The sequence below is a fragment of the Myripristis murdjan genome, chromosome 4 (genome assembly GCF_902150065.1).
Source record: "Myripristis murdjan chromosome 4, fMyrMur1.1, whole genome shotgun sequence".
Taxonomy (NCBI): domain Eukaryota; kingdom Metazoa; phylum Chordata; class Actinopteri; order Holocentriformes; family Holocentridae; genus Myripristis; species Myripristis murdjan.
The window spans coordinates 34,209,478-34,229,237 of NC_043983.1; the positions used below are offsets into that span (position 1 = coordinate 34,209,478).

A 19,760-nucleotide genomic window follows, 5' to 3' on the forward strand; every position below is an offset into this window, starting at 1 on the left:
AGGAGTGCATAAAAACACTGCTCAGCTACAGTAACGTGAGTAGATGTGACTGTGGATTTTCGTACAGGCTGTGGATGCACTGACACTTATAAAACATTTTCCATAAGTAAAACTGAATGTCTGACCTGAACAAAACAGCACACTCAGTTACACTGATGATAGTAATTGCTGGTTTTTTTTATGTGCACCTTTGAATAAATGCAGTAATGTTGCCTACAAAGTGACGCCTGTGTCTCACCCTCTGCAGCTGTGCGGGTGTTGGGCCGCTGATCAAGCCTCCATGCGACAGCTGCGACGCCAGAAGAGGGACTGGGTCATCCCCGCAAATAAGCTTAAGGAGAACTTCGACTACACCAAACGGACCCATATCGCCATAGTAAGCTGTTCCCTCGCACCGCACCATGGACCTTGTGCAAATTAACCATGGCTTTACCATGACAAATCTGGAATTTGTGATTCACACAGAACATTAGATCAGCATGTCACTAAGCAGGTTCAGCCCTGCTTCTCCCAAGTCAGAAACATCCCCAGAATAAAATCTCTATTATGAGAAACTGGGTCAGGGCGTATCACTGGGGCTGTTGGGTGACTGTGAATGCATTGTTGTTGTGTGTCAACAAAACAGGGTGTGGCACGGCTTCAAAGCTGCAGGGCAGACAACAGCCGCAAGGCTCTTGGACCAAAACCAGGTGCTGGCCACATATTGTTTTGGCTTCCTTGTTCTGGCTGCTGGGGATTCATTTCTGTGTTTGCATAACTTTACTGGTAGAAAATTCTACGAAGATGAGGGATTCAAGTGGCTGTCTGGCGCTGGAGGTGAAGACGGCACAGACAGACAGCGAAGACAGCGCTTATATTCACCAAAAACAGCAATTAGACAGAGGAGAGAAGCAACAGTCCTGCGAAATTTAACTGGGAAGAAATCAGCTGAAAAATTAAGTTTGGTAATGGTAACACTGCCTCACAGCAAGCTGCCCCCGGCCACAACAGCTCCCACATTCAAAGACAAATTGACTTTATATTGATTGATTGATTGATTGATTGATTGATTGATTTTAGTTGATTAATAAAAATACAGTGTACCCATAAGCATACAATACAAAAAAAAAATAGTCAGGATATTGCAATAAAGCCACAAGACTTATTTCCGTCACGGTCCTTGAAATTCATGGCAGGATGACAAGAACAGGTGTAAACAACAAACTGGAAGTGATAACTCATGTTTACCCTCATACACACCGATTACTAACTACATTTAAAGAACAGTGTAAAAGGAAGATAAATGAATAAAACCCAGAGGTTCAGAAACCTGACCTTAATAGCTAGATGAGATGGATATTTTGTCATGATAACCTGTTCAGCATCCAGATCTTCAGCTGTTTTTTAAAAGTGTTCACAGTACGAGCAGATTTTATTTTGTTTGGGATTTTGTTCCATTCCTCCACCCCAATACAGAGGAGTGTACGTCTCCCTGCTTTACTTTGAAGATCGGCTTGCTTCAGGTTACACACACTTGCTCTTGTATTCAGGCCATGGGAATCCTGAACAAACTGAAAATATCTAGAAAAATAATTTGGACAAAAACGGTACAATTTTAAAAACTATAATGAGTTTTAACTGTTAGACTCTGCCTTCCTGCTGGGAGCCAGTTCACCTCTTTAAAATGTTTTTTTTTTTTTTTTTTTTTTTTTTTTTTAGTTATACCACTATACCCACTTATGCAGTTGTAATCAACTGGACTAATGAGGAAGCCAGTGTCCTCACGTTGTCTTTATCAAGGTATTTAGATATTCTTGCCAAATATTTTATCTTTAATTTTCTCTTTGAATTGCAGAGGGGAGAGGTAGAGGACAGAGGGAAATCCCCACTGAGGCCTAAGAGCATAGTAAACATTTCAAAAGGGAAGAAACCCATAATTAACGTTTTTAGACTCCCCTCCATCTTTAATTAGCCAACAGCGTCTGTTCACACAGAGCGAGACAGAGACAGCCTGGCATGTTTTTACTCTTCTGAGGTGTTTAAAACTAAAAAGCACAAACTCACAGAGTCGCCTGGACTGTGACTCGGCGGCCTTCCGGTGGCCACAGGGGCCCTAAGCAGGCGCTGAGCTTGTATATGTGTCTTACACTGTGACACAAGTCGGAAAAAGGGAAAAATCAAAATCAGCAAACGTCACAAATGTTAAAACACACTGCACAGACAAGCACATGAACCTGGTTAAAGAAAAGCTGTTTCATTTCATTTCTTATCACCTAAATTAGCAAGAAACCGACTAATTGATGGCTCCCCCTGGTGGCCTGAGTCAGCCTGATGCAGGGTAATTACCGTTAACAAAAACTAATGAAATAATGAAAACTAGGTGAGAAAAAAGCATTTTTGCTAACTGATATAAAATAAAACGAGGCTTCACAAAAAAAAGTGCCCAGTATTTTGGGCATTAAATCTATCTTGTAATTTTTTGTTACACAGCAGATGAATAATATCCGTCTGTCAGCGCAGCGATACACACGAGCGGCTCACGCGTCGCCACGTGTCACCTGCAGCGTCGCGGTGCAGAAAGTCGGGACGAAGACCAAAACAAACACTGACAGTAAACAACACCAGACTAGAACACAAAGCATTTTTCGAAGAATGAAAACTGAACTAAACCGGCAGAATTGCTTAAAAAACGTATTAAAACAAAGTCAAAACCAAATCAAAATAAGAACAAAACTATAATAGCCTTGGTGTACTTACTTACTTATTCTTATTTTCAGATCTTTTATTCAGAGTCAGAATCAGAAATACTTTATTGATCGCCGAGGGGAAACCGGGTCAGTTGCAGTTGCTCAAATTAAAACATAAGAAATACAAAGAAATACAAAATATAAAACTATTTGCCTCACATGTTTTATAAAACTATGTGCGTTGTGTATAAGTTGCATCAAAAGTGCGTACATTTCGTCTCAATATGTGACATTTATCCTACCAAATATAGCAACAATGAATGCAGAAATACGAAACTGAGCATATGTAAAAAAAAAAAAAAAAATTATACCTATATCCATTGTGTATGTTCTAGTTGGTTCTTGGTGTCACATGAGTTTTGATGAGCCGTGCCATGAGGCGCCGCTCGGCTCGGCAGCGCCACGCCTCAGGCACTGTGGCTCCTCTGAAGTTTGGCAAACCGGTTCCCCGAGGTTTTTGCTTTGGTGAGACCGGCTCTCAGTGTCACTGAGAAGATGAGTGGTAAACATAGTAATTAATGGTTTGGCACGCTAATGATAATAATTCAGGTTTCTGGGTAACATTTACTCCGGCACCAGCTGCCAGAACAACCAGCAACTGACAACCAAAGACCAGTTCTGTCTTGTCAGGAGAAAGCTCACGTTCACTTTACGCCTTAAAAAAATAAATTCAATCCACAGCCGGAACCTCACCGGGACTTTAATTATGTGAATGCATTTAGATTTAGATATGTAGGAGCATGGATGTGTTTCTCACTTTTCACCTTGGGTAATGTGTGTTAGAGGGTGTGTCTTGTGAGTGTGTGGCCGGGTGTGTCACTGGAGCTGATTTATATCACCTGCGTTTGGTACAGAGAGAGGGTGAGGCAGGGTGCCAGTATTTTCTGTTGACCGCTGAAGTGTTAAAGTAATACCTTTTTTACCATCCAGGTCTACAAGTCCATCTGCAAATATATGTATATTTCACTGAAAGGGTTAAAATAAACACCCTCGAACTGCAGTCATGGCTTCATGCTTCCTCTTTCGGCGCGTCAGACAGATCCCACCTTTCTCCTCTCAGTGACTAAGTTTTGATAGTCACCACAAGATAAATAGAGTAAGGGCAGGAATAGGACCAGCCCCCTCCCTTCCCTCAGGTGTGCAGAGATGTGGACTTCTGGAAAGTATGCAGTAAGGGTTCAAAGTGTCTGCCAACGAGGCCTCGTGCACCGGACGATTGTCTTGTGTCTGCCCAGTTTTTTTCCAGTAACAAATGTATTCCAACATGTGACTGAAGACCAGAGGCGGTCCTGGCTAGTTTTGCGCCCTGGGCGAACCATCCCCCACCCCCCCACCACATCAGGCCTATCATTTGTTAACATCCTATTAACTAAGAATAACACACTAGAAATTACTCATAAAGCTATATCACATATAGCTTACAAAATGTCATGTCAGTGTATAGGAAGTTATTTAGGTTACCATAGACCCACGTATAGCAAAAAAAATTAAAAATTCCACAGTCAGGACGTATTGTTTACCAAATCCACAGACTAACAGGCCAATGTGAACTTGCACTTGTTGTGTTGCAAACACAAACTAGCCTATGGGTGAAATTAATTCCATGACATGATGCCTTAAATTTTAATAGTTGCTAGTTCAGCAAAACTAAAAACCAAAAAAAAAAAAAAAAAAAAATTCTGTGGCTAAGTGGCAACATATTAGCAAGAGGCTAATAAATAGGGTATAGGCTACTGTTTCATTACATGCACAATTAACGTCACGCATAGAGACTTGCATACCTTTATCTTTTGAACGTTTCTCCTCTTCTTCTCTCCTTCTCTTTCTGAACTGGGCACCTGATGTTTTTTTTGGCCTTTTGTCCATGATACTCCATTGACTTTTTGTTGTTGTTGTTGTTGTTTGGCATTTTCACATAACCCAATAAATTACATGTAGCTATAAGGGGTCTATATTAATTTTATGAATGAAATACAATTTATTTGGAAGCAGCAGTTTGTGTTGTTTGGCCTGGGATCTTTCATATCAGAGGTTAGTCTATCCCCCGCCCCCCTCCCCTTTGCTTTTCCTGAGACTCACAACCTGCGCACAGCCTCTGCAGTCGCAAGTTGATCCCCCGCGCCCCCCTCCCCCTTGCCTTTTCTTCTGACACACACGACCTGTATACATGACTCTCAGCACCAACTTGACGTGATAGTAGGGGCGCCTCAGCGCCCACTGCACCAACTTGACATGGAAATGAGCGATATTAGTCTAGAAACGATTTTTTTTTTTTTTTTCTTTGCGGACGCACTTTTTTTTTTTTTTTTTTTTTTTTTTTTTGGACGGCGCTTGTGCGCCCCCAAGTAGATTGCGCCCTGGGCGGTTGCCCACATTGCCCATAGCAAAAACCGTCCCTGCTGAAGACTCACATCAGCCTCAGAGCTTTGATTCAACAACAAATTGGCCCATTTTTTTGTGCCACGTTTGCCTTTTGTTTTGCTGTGTGTTGAACAGCCCGGTGCACATCTTTATTTTCTGCTGTTTAACCAAATGACTGATGATAATTGGCTCTCCGCTCTCTGTCCGTGGTGCTGAAACCTGAGCCAAAACAGACAGCTTTAAGGTAAGGTGAGGTTATTTAATTTAACCTGTAGGTAGATTTGGTTCACAGTGAGTGAGTCAGCCTCCTTTTCCTCACAGTCAGCAGCTCAAGACAAGACATGACAGCAGCGCTCAGTACTAAAAGGATAAAAACAAGATTTAAAAGAGCCATTGGTAAAAAAAACCAGCCAAATAAAAGCATAAAAGGCAGACATAAAAAAAAATAATCACTAAAAACAAGTTAAGACCTTAAAAAAGTTAAAAAGTGCTATCAGTAAAAACAAGATAAAGGAGAAGAAGATAGAAATGTGTGTGTGTGTGTGTGTGGGTGGGTGGGTGGGTCTTGTAGTGGCCATTTATCAACAAATCTCTAGATCAGACTTAAAAATAATGATTAACAATAATGATTTACACATTCCAGGTTTCCACGTCTTAAAAGGTTTATTTTCCAAAAGCAAACAAACAAAACAAAGAAAACCTGCTCTCCCTGCCTCTGTCGCTCTGGCCCACCCCAGCACATGCTGGTCCTATTCCTGCCCTTACTCTATATAGGGGAGACTGGGGTAAGTTGAGCCAAAGGGTAAGTTGAGCCACCCCCTGTTGCTAGGAAACGGTAAAAAATATTGATCATGTGACCAAATATTTAGGAGGAAGGCATCATTTCATGGAGTCTGTGAAGGTAAGAACCACATGGGTAAAGTGGTTAGACATTTATTTCCGAAAAACCATTTTTTACTCTTGAAAGTGAATTTAGTCTTTCATAAGTTTCATGAGAATTGTGTTAAGACCAAAATAGATCATTTTAAATTTGTTTTATACATCAGTTGTGGTATCTATGAGCTACAACATGAAGTCATAAACCTAGCATAAAAGTGCACCATTTTAGCTGTGGGGACTAAAAAAGTCAAAATGGTAGCTCTGGGGTAAGTTGAGCCATTTGGCCAGGGGTAAGTTGAGCCGGTAGGGGTAAGTTGAACCACCGGCTCCTGCGTTCTGCGGTGCATTCAGGGCCGAGGCGGGGGGGTCCGGGGGCATGGGGGAGTGCTGGAGGCCACAACTGCTGCTGCGGAGCCGAGGGCGAGGCATGGGCGTGCCACAGGACCCCGGAAAAAAGACTCGCAGACGCTCAGGCCGTTTTGACCACTTAAGCCTTTATGAGGGTTAAATATTAAATCTCTAAAACTCCCCAGACCTCACAGAGTTGGTGGTACAGCAAGGAGGTCTGAGCAATTTGTGTTCCCCTGCAGCCTCGACAGGTGGAATATTGAGTGAAAGCCAGGGGCGGAGCTATGTGGTGGCCAATGGTGACCACCACAAATATGTTACGTTCATATGTTCATAACTGACCTTACTGTCAGCAAGGACACCAAGAAACTAGTGTTCTAGTGTTTTCTTTCCAAAAACACAGCTGTTAATGTTCTCTTCCCAAGCGCACTTTAAGGCATGCTAAAACAGCTGTTTATTGTACCTGTTGGATTGTGTTTAATAAATAAAAATACACATGAATGTGAAGAAGTGACTGTTATTTAGGGAGGGAGAAGGTGAGGGAGGGGTGGGATGGAGGTGGGGAGGAAGGGGGGGGGGGGGGGGGGGGGGGGGTGAGTAGGGATACGGCTCAACTTACCCCGCTCCTATGCTCAACTTACCCCATACACGGGGTAAGTTGTGCCACAAGACCACTTTTTTTGGACAGGCTATAGTATGGAAACAGTTATGTTTACACTCATTCTGTTTGTTTGAAGAGATGCACAACATCCTGAAATATATGCAGATACATTAGTTAGCGACAAAAATATGATTGCCTTGATGTAGTAATCCTAAATATGAAAAATGGCTCATCTTACCCCAGTCTCCCCTAACTGTGATTACACAGTGTTCAACAAACCCAAAACAAACAACAGCAAACAAAACTAATTATGCAAAACTAAATATACCAAACAAGAACAACGAAACATAAACTAAAATAATAATAAGCAGATCAGCAGCTCCAGAATCCTGCAGTAAAAACCTTCAAACTTCAGTTCACAGCTTTTAGGCTTTTATTTGCTTTGAGATCTGCAACAGACCTGCTTTTAATTCCCTTTGTACAAAAAAATAATTTCTTGTTCAGGAAAGATGGGACGTACTATCAAATTGTTTCCTTAAATCAATAAGTATGAATATTACCTGTGTTAAAATGAGGCTACCTGATAACATATCAATTGATTGATTGCAAATGATGGCAAAGAAAAAAATCAGTATCCATAGTAGCCGCAAATACTATTAATTTAGCTGCAGCCTTTTTTTTTTTTTTTTTTGTCAAAACAGCCAGGAAAAGGGACTCAACATGAAGTTTTAGATGAGTTCATATTTCCAAATCCCATCATCCTCGTTTGTCTCTGTGACGTCATGTGACATGGCCTCGCCTCACCTGAGACGTAAGCCAACATGTTCTCTCCGTTCGTTTGGCAGCGGAGCAGCAGGTTCGTGACGGGCGCTGAGACGGGATTCTTTAATTCTCTGGGTTGTTCGTCCTGACACGAGCCGGAAGGGTTTTCTCCCTCCTCTGCCTCATCCTTTCATAAACGACATGCTGCACCCTTGCATTTATAAGAGGTGCAGTACATCAAGATTAAAGATAAAAAAGAATAGTTATAGGAACAGCCTTAAAAAAAAAAAAAAGTCTTCAAACGTGATTACTTTCTAACAGTAACAAGGTTTACATATTTTATGGCTTGTGTGTTAAAAATCTGATTACAAATTAAAAATTGAAACTTGATAAAACAGACATTCCTGTGGACAAAAAATGACTCCTGTGTATTTTATTTACATTCACACATGCTGGTGTTTGAATAGAAGCTACAAAACAGAAAGTAACTGGACAGACGTGCCTCCTCTCGGTGTTTTCCCTGTTCAACTATTCTCCCGTTACACTTTTAAGACTCATGTCAAACACTGCCTGTGTGTGTGTGTGTGTGTGTGTGTGTGTGTGTGTGTGTGTGCGCTCAGGGTCATTCCTGCTGACTTGACATGTTTACATCTTCTGTTTTACACTGAGGTTCATGAATGCGCTCCGTCTGGCCCTGTCAAATAAACCAGTGTCTCCTTCTTCCTTTCCTTTTTCCTCCTGGTCTTGTTATTCTCCTTCTTCTCCTCTTTCTTCTTCTCATTCTTCTTCTACTTCCTCTTCTCCATTTTCTCCCTTTCCTCCTTCGTCTTCTTCTCCTTCTCCTCTTCCTCTTCCTTCTTGTTCTCATTCTCCTCCTCTTCCTTCTTTCTCCTTCTACTTCTTCTCTCCCATCTCCTTCTTCTCCTTCTCCTCCTTCTTCTCCATCTCCCTCTCTGTCTCCTCCTCCCTCTCCTCCTTTACCTCCTTCCTCTTCTCCTCCTCCTCCTTCCCCCTATCCTTCTCCTCCATCTCCCTCTCCTCCTCCATGGTCTTCTCCTCCCTCTCCTTCTTCTTCTCTGCCTCCTCCTTCTTCTTCTCCTCTTTCCTCTTCTCCTTCTGCTCCTCCTCCTTCTTCTCCTCCATTACTTCTCCTCCTCCCTGTTTTTCTCCTCCCTCTACTCCTCCTCCTGCTCCTCAGATCAGGTCAGATTTAAAGGGGCAGACTCTGTTCTACAGTCTGAAGGGCCCCGGGGCCAATCAGGAGCCGTTCAACGTGTTTGTTGTGGGCGAGACGAATGGCCTGGTGCGAATCCTGAAAAAGCTGGACCGCGAGGAGAGAGACCATTACACTGTGAGCACACACACACACACACACACACACACACACACACACACACACACACACACACACACACACACACAAGTGAACAGTTCAGGCACTATTTTCAGCCAAGGGTTTGCAGCCTGAACCTACAGGACACACTGACACCGACAGTTTTTTTTGTTTTTGTTTGTTTGTTGTTGTTGTTTTTTTTGTTTTTGCCAGAAGTTTTGAAGTATTTATATTTGTGTTTTCTCATCACAAGCAATATTTGAGTACACATATTAATTTTTTATATCATAAGATTAATAACAAATTACATGAGTCGCTTTTCAGTATAAAGGCTGTGCAGTGCAATCCATTTAAATTGACTACAAATCAGCAAAATGCACCAGACTTCTTGAGCGATCCGATATTCACACATCTGAGTATTGAAGCAAGTCGGTCGGTGCCATGAAAGTATCTTAGCGCAGCACCAGGGCCTAACTCTAACCAAGTGGTTCTTCTGCCTAAACCCATCCTTTTCCCAACCTTAACCAAGTGGTTCTGGTGGCTGACGTAATGAAAATTACTAAAATGCCACCCGACATGATATACAAGGTATGTCGGTTAGAAATTAACTTGTCAGAATATGTCAGGAACGTATAGATCTGTAAGAAATGCAGTTTAGCTATATGGGAATGTGATTTTCAGACAGACCGGGTTGCTGGCTGGAGAAACACAGGCCTTAACATTCAGGCAATGAGCCAGTCCTGCGCTGAACTATATTCAAATGAGCTTGGTGGTGGTTCACACAAAGACATAATGATATGATTGACTTATATACCTCCTTAAAATGCCCTTCAGGCACTCTTGTTCACCGGTTTGTACATGAAATTTGCCCCTGTAAGCACATATAATCCTCTGTGCTTTGATTTATTGAGATCTGTAATTGCCCCTTGGGGACATATGAAGTGCCTTGAATAAATAAAGGTCATTATCTACATATTATGTGAACAGATGGGAAAAAAAAGACTGATTTGTTTTCTGTGTGAACGTTCTTATAGCAGCGAGGCTGAACCTAATATTAAAATTGAGAATCTATTCATCGCTTTTCAGCTTTACTTCATGTGTGTGTTTGCAGCTCACAGGAGTGGCCAAGTTTGGTAACGGCACAGTGGCCGAGGGCGATATCGGCCTGAAGATTGAGGTGGAGGATGAGAACGACAATCCACCGGTTTTTCCATCCATACCTACTGCTTCGGTCGACGAGTCAAGTCCACAAGGTGAAACATTTCCTCCTCTGCTGGCAGGATCGTCAGAATCAAATCTCCTCTGTACATTTTTATCTGTGGGTTTTTGCACAACACTACGGGTGGGAAATTGGGTAAGTTGTGTAATCCAGATAAAGCCAAAAAAAAATTCAAGGAAAAGGAAAAGCAAAAGGAAAATACCTGGAAACAGTGGGAAGGGGAAAAAAGTAAAAGAGTAAAGTCAAATAAAACTGAGTCCTCGGAGTATCTCAGAGGTTTCAGGCCTCTTTCTCAGAAGGCAGAGGAGAAATCACAGTATCAGGTATCTGATAAAAAAAAAAAAAAAATCTTATTTATAAAATAATGGTCACTAACTATGACAGTGTATTGGGGGGTAAAGGTTTACAGGGTTAAAGGCATAAATTTACAAGAAAAAACTTGGATACTCTGAGATTAAAGTGGTATAATCTGGCAAATTCTGAGTTTTTTCTAAGAATATTACCCTCAACCCTCTGTAATTTTTTCCTGCAATAGTCCTGATACATTGTCATAAATATCACTTTCAAAATTATACCACCGACCAAATCATCCATCCTGCTGAGTGCCGCAGCCTGCAGTGCACGGTCATGGCCAAGACGTCCCGTTTAGCTGAAATGTGGTAATAAAATTAAATCCTAGAAGCAGGTTTTTCATTGAGAACAGCAGCCACTTGAACTTGCTTCAATCTGCTTGGAGCTTCAGGTGGAGGTACATCTGAGAGGAGCAGCAGCTGTTCCCCTGCCTCACTATCGTTTCCAAAGGCCAAACCACTTGGTGCTCTTCCACTCATGGGTATAATACAATTAGATCTTACCCGTGTCCCTAATACATACATTACGAGTACATACATACGAGTTTAAGATGATGGAAATTCAACACAACACACTGTTTTGTACCAACCAGAAGTGATGCAAAATGCCTGCTGATGGCACTGTCATGTAGCCTAAGTGTGGGGGAAAAAAAAGGTCATTGCAAGGAGTTATGGGTAGTGGACTGCGGTGGTGTCCACTTTGATGAGGACGGCACACTGGGGGCTCAAAGTGGGAGCTCATAAGGGAGCCCCGTCTCCTGAAAATTATGTTGTTAGGACTTAAATCCTCAGCAGGCAGGCGGGGCAGTGGATGCGTCAAACAACGGACTTTCACCCAAGCGACCCGAATTTGACTCCAGAGTGAAACAATAGCTGTGTTTGGTTTATTGCAAACGTTACGTGTTTTTTATGCCCCAACCTATCCTTTCCTTACAGCCTCAACCAAATACTTCTAGTGGCTGAAGTAACATGATATACAAGATCTGTTGATTAGAAACGTATTTGTGATATGGGAGAAACAAACAGAACCCACGACAAAATATGTTTCCCCCTAAATGTGGAAGGAAAAAAGAGAGAATGCAGTTTTATTGTATGGGAACATATTTTTTAAGAGACAGGGTTGCGTGAGCAGGACGCTCTGTGAAGGACAATAAGGAGTGGGACACCATACAGAATCACAGGCCTTGTAGGTACATGCTAATGCAAACCATAACTGTGTGTCCTCAGTTAGACCTCGAGCCTAAGGTCCAGATCTACTGAGGCGGACTGCTGACCTTCTGATCTGCCCGACACAACCTCAGCGGAGTGGAGAACAGTCTTTCTTGTTTCTGCCTGCGTAGTTTCATCCAGGTCATGGTTATCCACGTAGAGCTGAATCGAGATCAGCTGGATTGTTTGGAGATTCTCGAAGACGTTCTTCAGATCTGACAGCCTGGTGTCTGGAGTCCCAGCTGATTCACCACTCCAGTTCCTACTCAAATCAAATTCCCACCCAAATCAACATACCAGGATGATCAGCTCAGATGACATTTTATGTGTACCATTTCCATGGCACTGGACTCGTTGTTCCTGTATAAATAGACTTCAGGCAAGTTTCTGACTTGCTGAGGCAGGAGGTTTCGCAGCGAGGGCCAAAGCCGCAGTCTGTCACCTGGTTGAGTCAATAAACACAAACCTTTTCCACCAAAGTTGGACTAAACTGTGAGAGTTTGTTTGATGATGCTCACCAGCTAGGTTGGCCAGTTTGCAGACACCGGCCGTCTCCCTCCGAATCCTGGGGAAAGGGATTTTTGTTTTGTAGCTTCGTTATCGTTCGTTGGCGGTTGCGGGTGAAACATGAGGGTCTGACCCTTATCAGTTATCTTGTATATAGTGGTAATGATGATTTCCTCTATATGCATTAGAAAGAACTCAACCCAGAAAAAAATACATTGTCAATCAGGAATGTTTGCTCACACTTTTTGATGACAAAACTGTAACGGTGTGACATCATTTCTGGTTAAAGTTTCGATCGATCTGTGGACTCTCAGCTTTCATGCAGTAGCAGATTGCTGACGGTGAAAATGTGGCCAATGGGGGGCGCTTTCGGCATCACTTTCGGTGTGTGCACCCCAAGAATTGCTGAAGGGAAATTTTTCTTTTAGAAATATCCGCTCTTGACCACAGCGAACAGTGCAGTGACTCTTTTGCTTGATGAAAGCTCATTGAACTGCCACCCGAAATCAGTTCCGCTCCACCCAGTCCTCAAGGTTTAACTGTTTTGGAAAGAACCCTGCACTTACAGACGTTACACTTAAGATGTCATAAAAATATGTAGAAGTTAATTGAATCAGGTATGCTGGAGGACCGTGTTGAGAGTCTTTGTTCCAAACTGGTTTGAGCCACGGCGTTGCATCTCACACAAGCTGTCAGGTTTCTGATCCCTCTGGCTCGATGTGACCTAAAAGGCTTTTTCTTACAGATATTTAGAAGGGAATCATACACTATATATATTTTCGATAAACGTCCGAGATATTTTAAAACTCTAAAACCAAGATCAAATCCAAAATGTTTTCTGTGATTATGGATAAAACTTAACGCAAGTCTGTGTAGCTTGAAAGCAAGCACTGTTAAGGTTCAGACTCAGTAAAAGTCACAAATCGCCAAATTAATCATCAAAGGTGATCACTGGTCCTCTGTAGGGAAATGTGTCATATTCTCCTTTAGGTGGTAGAACTTCACAAAACATAATCCTTATTACTGTCCATCAGTAATTGCTGTTATGCTCGGTTTATTGCTCGGCCTTTCTCAGAGGTCAAACAATAGACTCGAGATATAATATGGAGATGTTCGCTGGTGCGTCTAGCCTTCTCGTGGCTTGTGCCACCGGGCCACCGGGCCTGAGGCGTCAGCGTGCCCAACGGTCACCGCCAGTAACCCCAAAGCATCGCATGAAAACTTTGGCACAGCCGGAATATTTCTATTCTATTTGTTGCATTGATTTAATCGGTTATTTATGCTTCAACAGAAATCCATTGAGCATTTATGCATTCATGAACCAAGCGTTGCGTGCAGTCGAAAGGAAAGTTGACTGGAAACTTCATGAATAAGTAGATTGGAATGTTTTGTGCCATTTTATTGATGACTTGTGGTTTCAGTCATCTAAATTAGGTTTTATGAGTAACAGATATTACCTGTTGCAGCACGCACTCCTGTAGGAAATATTAGAAAAATTTTGAAACAGTCCCTTTAATCATGCAGGAGGATCACAAGTTCAAAAGGTCTCTCTTTGGGCAAGAGTCACTTTCTCTGTGGTTGTTATAGATATGCGACACAGACATCCTCACCAGCGAGAGAGTGGGGTTTCTCAACCTCTGAGCCTTAAGCGCTCCCTAGTGGTCCAGAGACCCAACAGCATGGAAATGCTAGCGCTCCTTTGTGGTTCATGGTAGAGCCACTCGTGAAACGGTTTTCTGAAACCTGCTCCCGCCTGCCTCGCAGGATTTCCAACCATTACCACCCGCTACCGCGATGTGTGTGTCTACAGCCGCTCACACCAGAAAACTTTCAGAACATTCACAACAATAGAGTTTCACTGATTTTGTGTCCTCCGTCCCGCAGGGAAAAACACGTAGGCCTAGCGACATTACCTTCTACATTCATACTAGAGCAATAATTACAGTTATACCACGGTCTTGGTGAATACTCTTTTCTGATTGGCCGGCAGGTGTGCAGATAAAACCATGTGTTGTGCATGTAGTTTGACTCGAATTTAAACACTGTTATAAAGTCACTTGCTACCCAACGTGTAACCATAGCAACATTAAAAAGCAGCTGAGTTATCACCTGGATAAACTAACGACTGGGAAGGAAACCACACCTGTGTAATTTTGTATATTGTCTCCTCTTCTCTTTTCTTAATATTGTTGGTAAATGATCGTGGAATAAGCAGGTTAAACAACTTGAAGGTGTGTGTTAAACGATTTTAAAGCACTTTGCAGAGGCAGCCTCTGTTTCACGTCAGGCAGTTCTTTGCCTCCACACCGTGCCTTAAAACAGTTTAACAAACACCGATTCACTGATTATCCCGTGTTTATTCTAGTGCAAGAAGTACACCTGCTCTAGTGTCCAGACATAGTTGTGTAGTGGAGGATATAGGCAGGTATACGGAGAACACTCACCTCTTCCTCTGGCAGTTGACATTATACCCACTTAAAGCCATTTAAATTTAGTGACCTACCCAGGAGCGCCGCCAGGAATTTTGGGCCCCATGAAATATATATATATATATATTTATATATATATACACATATATATATATATACATATATATTTGCACGATGATGGTTTAATAATTTTATGTTAGTTTTTACCTATTTTTTGGGGCCCCTGTCAGGCAAGGGCCCTTGGAATTGTCCTAACTTTTCCCCCATATACGGCGCCCCTGGACCGGACCTACCCATCTATTCAAAGTTTATCTACTTAATCAACTACCACTACACAGGCACGTAGCCAGGGGGTTGCTTGCAGTTGTTATAGCAACACCAAAATGTGGCCCAGCAACCGCAAAGCAACCTCAAGGCTGAAAACTAAAATGCAAGTTTTTTTAGTAGTGTTATTTAGTAGTGCACGACGCACAGTGGAGTAAAATCACTGTAACTCACTGCTTCTCGGGCTTATTGCTTAAATATAAAACGGGTGCTTCCCATCCTTAAATGTGATTGGCTGAGCCGCGTTCCATGCCATTGTAAAACCAGTGTAACCCACTGCATTCTGAGGCAGACTGCAGCACAAAATATCCCTGTGCCAGAGTAAACAGACATAGCGTTGCCTGGCAACCAGCTACTCTGCGCTGAACTCAATCGTTACATTTGGAACTTAATCGTTACATTTGGTACTTAATTGTTACATTTGGTACTTAATTGTTACATTTGGTACTTAATCGTTACATTTGGAACTTAATCGTTACATTTGGAACTTAATCGTTACATTTGGTACTTAGTCGTTACATTTGGTACTTTATTATTATTCCCAATAAAGTGTTGATTTTTTTCTTGTAACTTTATTTTATGGGCTATATGTAGGGAAACCATTTTATAAAAGCAGTAAGTGAGAAGCAGTGAGTTACAGTGATTTTACAACAGCTGACGGGCGTTCTACGGCACGACGCTGCGCGTCAAATGAGTAGACCAATAATGACATCCATATCCGTATTTATGCTGTTTAATTGGCATTGTAGTAAACTGACAAGCAACTCCGTACAGTTGTATAGCAACTACTAAGCAACTGCAGTGAAAAGTTTCTGGCTACGCCCATGCCACTACACCTCTGCAGTCACTGGACAACCTGCATGGAAAGAGTTCAGCAGTATTGTTTGGCCACAGAAATAAGCAATGAGTGGAAATTTGCTGTGCTTCTCAGAGTTATGGGTGCTAAAATGTAGAACTTGCTCTGCAGACTCATTGCACCCAACAAACTGACTCAGGATGAGATCACAGAAACTCCAAAGACTATGTTTCTGACACGGAGCGTTGTGTGTGTCAATCAGGCACCATGACGTTCTTCACAGATACACAGGCCAAGATTCAGATTCAGTGAGATGAAAAACAAATCATGAACAGGCTAGTATTTCTCAGAAAACTTCTTCAACTCTCCTCAGATATAATCCAGGTTAATACTTTATTTCAATTTTTTTATCTATTCATCCTTTATGTAACCAGGCAGCTCATTCAAAATAAACTCTTATTTACAAAAGCCCAAGTCTCTTGATTGGAGGGTGTTAGGGGCTAAAAAGAAAAGTTAAAAGTTAAAAAGACAGCAGTAGACATTCAGACGTTTCCAACACATTATTTACATACAATCACTGCCAGCGTACACGTGACAACAAGCATGACATCAAAGATATAAAAGACACGGGCAGGTAGCAAGCAGATAACAGTGTCAGGCAGTACAACAGAACAAGAGCAGCAGACACAAAAGCAGCAAGAAAAACGGGCATGTATGGATTTGCCAGGGGAGGCGATGCTGCTCATTAAAGCCCAAGCAACTTGGAGTAAAAGCAAAGTCTGCTTTCACTTGGCTTTTCTCTTGTTTACACACTGCTGTATTTATGTGGCCTGCTCATGATGTGCTTGGCAGCGGTATGGAACGATAACAGTGGCCTGTGTTGGCTTGTTATATATAATATGTAAAGACAGAGCCACACTGTCTGAACATTGTTGTTTTAACCAACATAACATCTGACAGAACAGGCAGCTCTGGTTCTGTCTATTTCCTGGTTGAACAGTGGACAAAAACTTTTCTGTGTAGGATGTGTTTGGGTGTGTTATCTCTTTATTCTGCACAGTCAAAATGCAAAGAAAACATGCAAAATGGCAAGAAATAGTGCACATAAAAGCATACAAAAATAGATGAATGCAGTGCACGGGGGAAAAAACGAAGACAGGTATCATGCCATAAACTGCAGACCCCAGCAATTAATTTAAGCATGTAGGCATTTATTTACTTATTAATTCATTAAGCTATTCTGTAGTTAAATTGTTCATATGAAAGTATTATACTAGATAACAGCATATGCATTTAAGAGATTTAAAAGTGAATGTGTTAACTGTGTAACTTTTTCTAGAGCAGACTGTGAGGAGGTTTATGTTAAACCTGGTGCAAAATGATCTTTCCTCATTCTTCCTTAAATTCTGTGCTGCTGCATTTTTAATAAACTGATGTACTACAGAGTGCTACACTCATTTAAATTACTGGAAGCCTAATAAAAACAATGACTGGATGCTGTCTTCTCCCAGGAACTTTCGTCACCCAGGTGACGGCCACTGATATTGACAAGCCCAACACTCTTCACACCAAGATTGCCTACAGCATTGTGAAGCAGGAGCCCTTTAATGGCTCAGTTATCTTCGACATAGACAGATCCCTAGGAATTATCTCCGTCAAAGAGCCAACGTTGGACCGAGAGGTACATCCTTTAACTTGGGGGAGGGGTTTCGACACAGCTCTGGGGTACAGCTGATGTTAAGGGGCCATAGGTGAGGTGTGTTTGGCACCACAGCACAAAATGACCATAATACTGGTTTCCCTGCCCTGACCCAATGACACATATTCCTCCTAAATCATGGTGAGATTGTCATTGGATTATCAACACAATGCTGCATAGGCACAAAGAGGATTTTGAAGATTGGCTTTGATGAAGAGCCAAGAATGGTTTCGTTTTTTTTTTTTTTTTCTTTTTTTCTTTTTCACAGCTACAGTTACACAGTTGTTGTTAAAGGCAGTAGCAACCACAGCTCTGCCTACATTCCTTTTAAATGCTTTGCTCAACCCATGCTGTTATGCAAGAAGCAGCAAGCTGGCACATCCAAATGGAGCACACCTGTAACTGTGATCCAGTGAGTGAGTCGGTGGGTTTTACCTTCAATTCAGAGAGGAGCTTTATATCTAAACATTCCCCACCCATCAAGTTTCAGTACTCCCTGTTAATATTCTATAAACTACCTAAATTCTCTCTATTGTGAAGTTTGATCCTTCTGTCAGTCACAAACAAATGCAGCTCAGTGGAGAACATGAGACTTTACCAATAGAGGTAAACATCACAGATCATTTAATGCCCTTGGCCAGTCACTTGAGTCTCCCTCATTAAACATAACCCATTGTGCTGGCCAACTACAGTTTATCTTATTTTATGATTAACTCTTCTCTTTTGTACTTGTCTCTCTGTCCTCCACAGAAAGTGAGTTCTTATGTCTTGACAGTTAAAGCAACTGATATGGATGGAGCATCTAATGGCAACACGGCCACCACGACTGTCAATATAAAAGTGGTCGACATCAATGATAACGCCCCCAGGCTGGATAAAGATGAGGTTTGAACTTCCACTGCTCTCCCAGTAAACATTGTGACATTGAATAAATGTTGAATGGCCCTCCCCCCAACCCCAATATCAGTTCAAAACAAAGTTCCAGCTGTTAAATTTGCTTGCCAGAATATCATATTGTGAAGTTGTTGTTTTTTTTGCGCCCATCTAGGCTGACTTAGACTTCATCCCCTCCTGTGTGCTTTAATCAAATGCTTTGTGGTTACATTATATTCTCAAGTTGAAAGCCTTAAACCTCTGGTCAAAATACCTCACCATGGTCCAGACACTTTAAAAAATTACAGCTCAATTTCAGATCTTTGTTTTCTGACCACCACATCACAAATTCAGACAGCTACACAGACTGCAGTACCTCATGGAGTACCTCATGGTTCAGTGCCAGGCCCACTATTTTTTTTTTTTTTTTTTTTTAACTTTTATTTATTTATTCAAAATCTCCTGGCCAAGAGGCAGCAGCACACAGATTAAACACAGAGGTACCAACAATTTATACAAACAAAAATTCAGTATAAACGTTAGTTTAAAACAACTTTACAGTATGAGAATAAGCCATATCACAAACATTTTCACAAACTTTAAGAAAAACATGAACAGCTGCAAATAAGAGTAACAAAGTCCTTCAGTTTCACTTTATTATAATTATAATATTTATAGCCTATAGTTAGTGTTACTTTTCTATGAAATCCAAGAGATCAAACAGGATGGGAGCAGACCCATCCTATTTGAACTCTTGCGTTACCTCTTGGTGAAATTTCCGTAGCCCAAAGCCACATCACATAGCGTCTGTTAATGTGCAGAGGCGCTATTTTCATCAACATGTAAACTGAGCTCTCAACCCACCTATCTACTCACCGTCCCAGGTCGCACCGACTCACCTATCAACCAGCCAAGCATGTGTCTGAGCAGGTTTCTCAGCGCCTACATGTGTAATGTATTATGGTTATGGTAGTTCTAGTATTCTGAAACACATTTTTCTCTCAATGTTTTGTGCTGGTGTAGTATTCTGGTGAGATAGAGGAGAACAAAGCCGACGTGGAGGTCATGAGGTTCCAGGCGCTGGATGATGATGAGGAAAACACGGACAACTGGCTGGCTCAGTTTGATATCGTCTCTGGAAACGATGATGGGATATTCAGTATAAAGACAGACCCCAAAACCAATGAAGGGGTTCTCATGCTCGAAAAGGTACCACTTTCTGCATGGCTACTGCAACAACACTTAACTTGAAGTGTATGGTAAAGCAGATTAAAATATTTTGTGTGTATGTACTAACATACAAATTATAGACCCATTGCTTTGGCAAGTGTACTTTCCAAAGGC

The 19,760-nt window shown here is 41.8% G+C and overlaps 1 protein-coding gene across 1 annotated transcript in view; it reads left to right on the plus strand.

Moving 5' to 3' along the window:
- Positions 1-280: 280 nt before the first annotated feature.
- LOC115357394 (desmoglein-2-like) overlaps positions 281-19,760 on the plus strand; it is a 29,723-nt gene continuing 10,243 nt past the window's right edge. Inside the window, exons 1-6 of the mRNA XM_030048789.1 lie at positions 281-376; positions 8,876-9,028; positions 10,122-10,263; positions 17,356-17,525; positions 18,294-18,428; positions 19,440-19,625. Of these exons, the coding sequence (XP_029904649.1) occupies positions 281-376; positions 8,876-9,028; positions 10,122-10,263; positions 17,356-17,525; positions 18,294-18,428; positions 19,440-19,625 (882 nt within the window). The remainder of the gene's footprint in view (positions 377-8,875; positions 9,029-10,121; positions 10,264-17,355; positions 17,526-18,293; positions 18,429-19,439; positions 19,626-19,760) is intronic.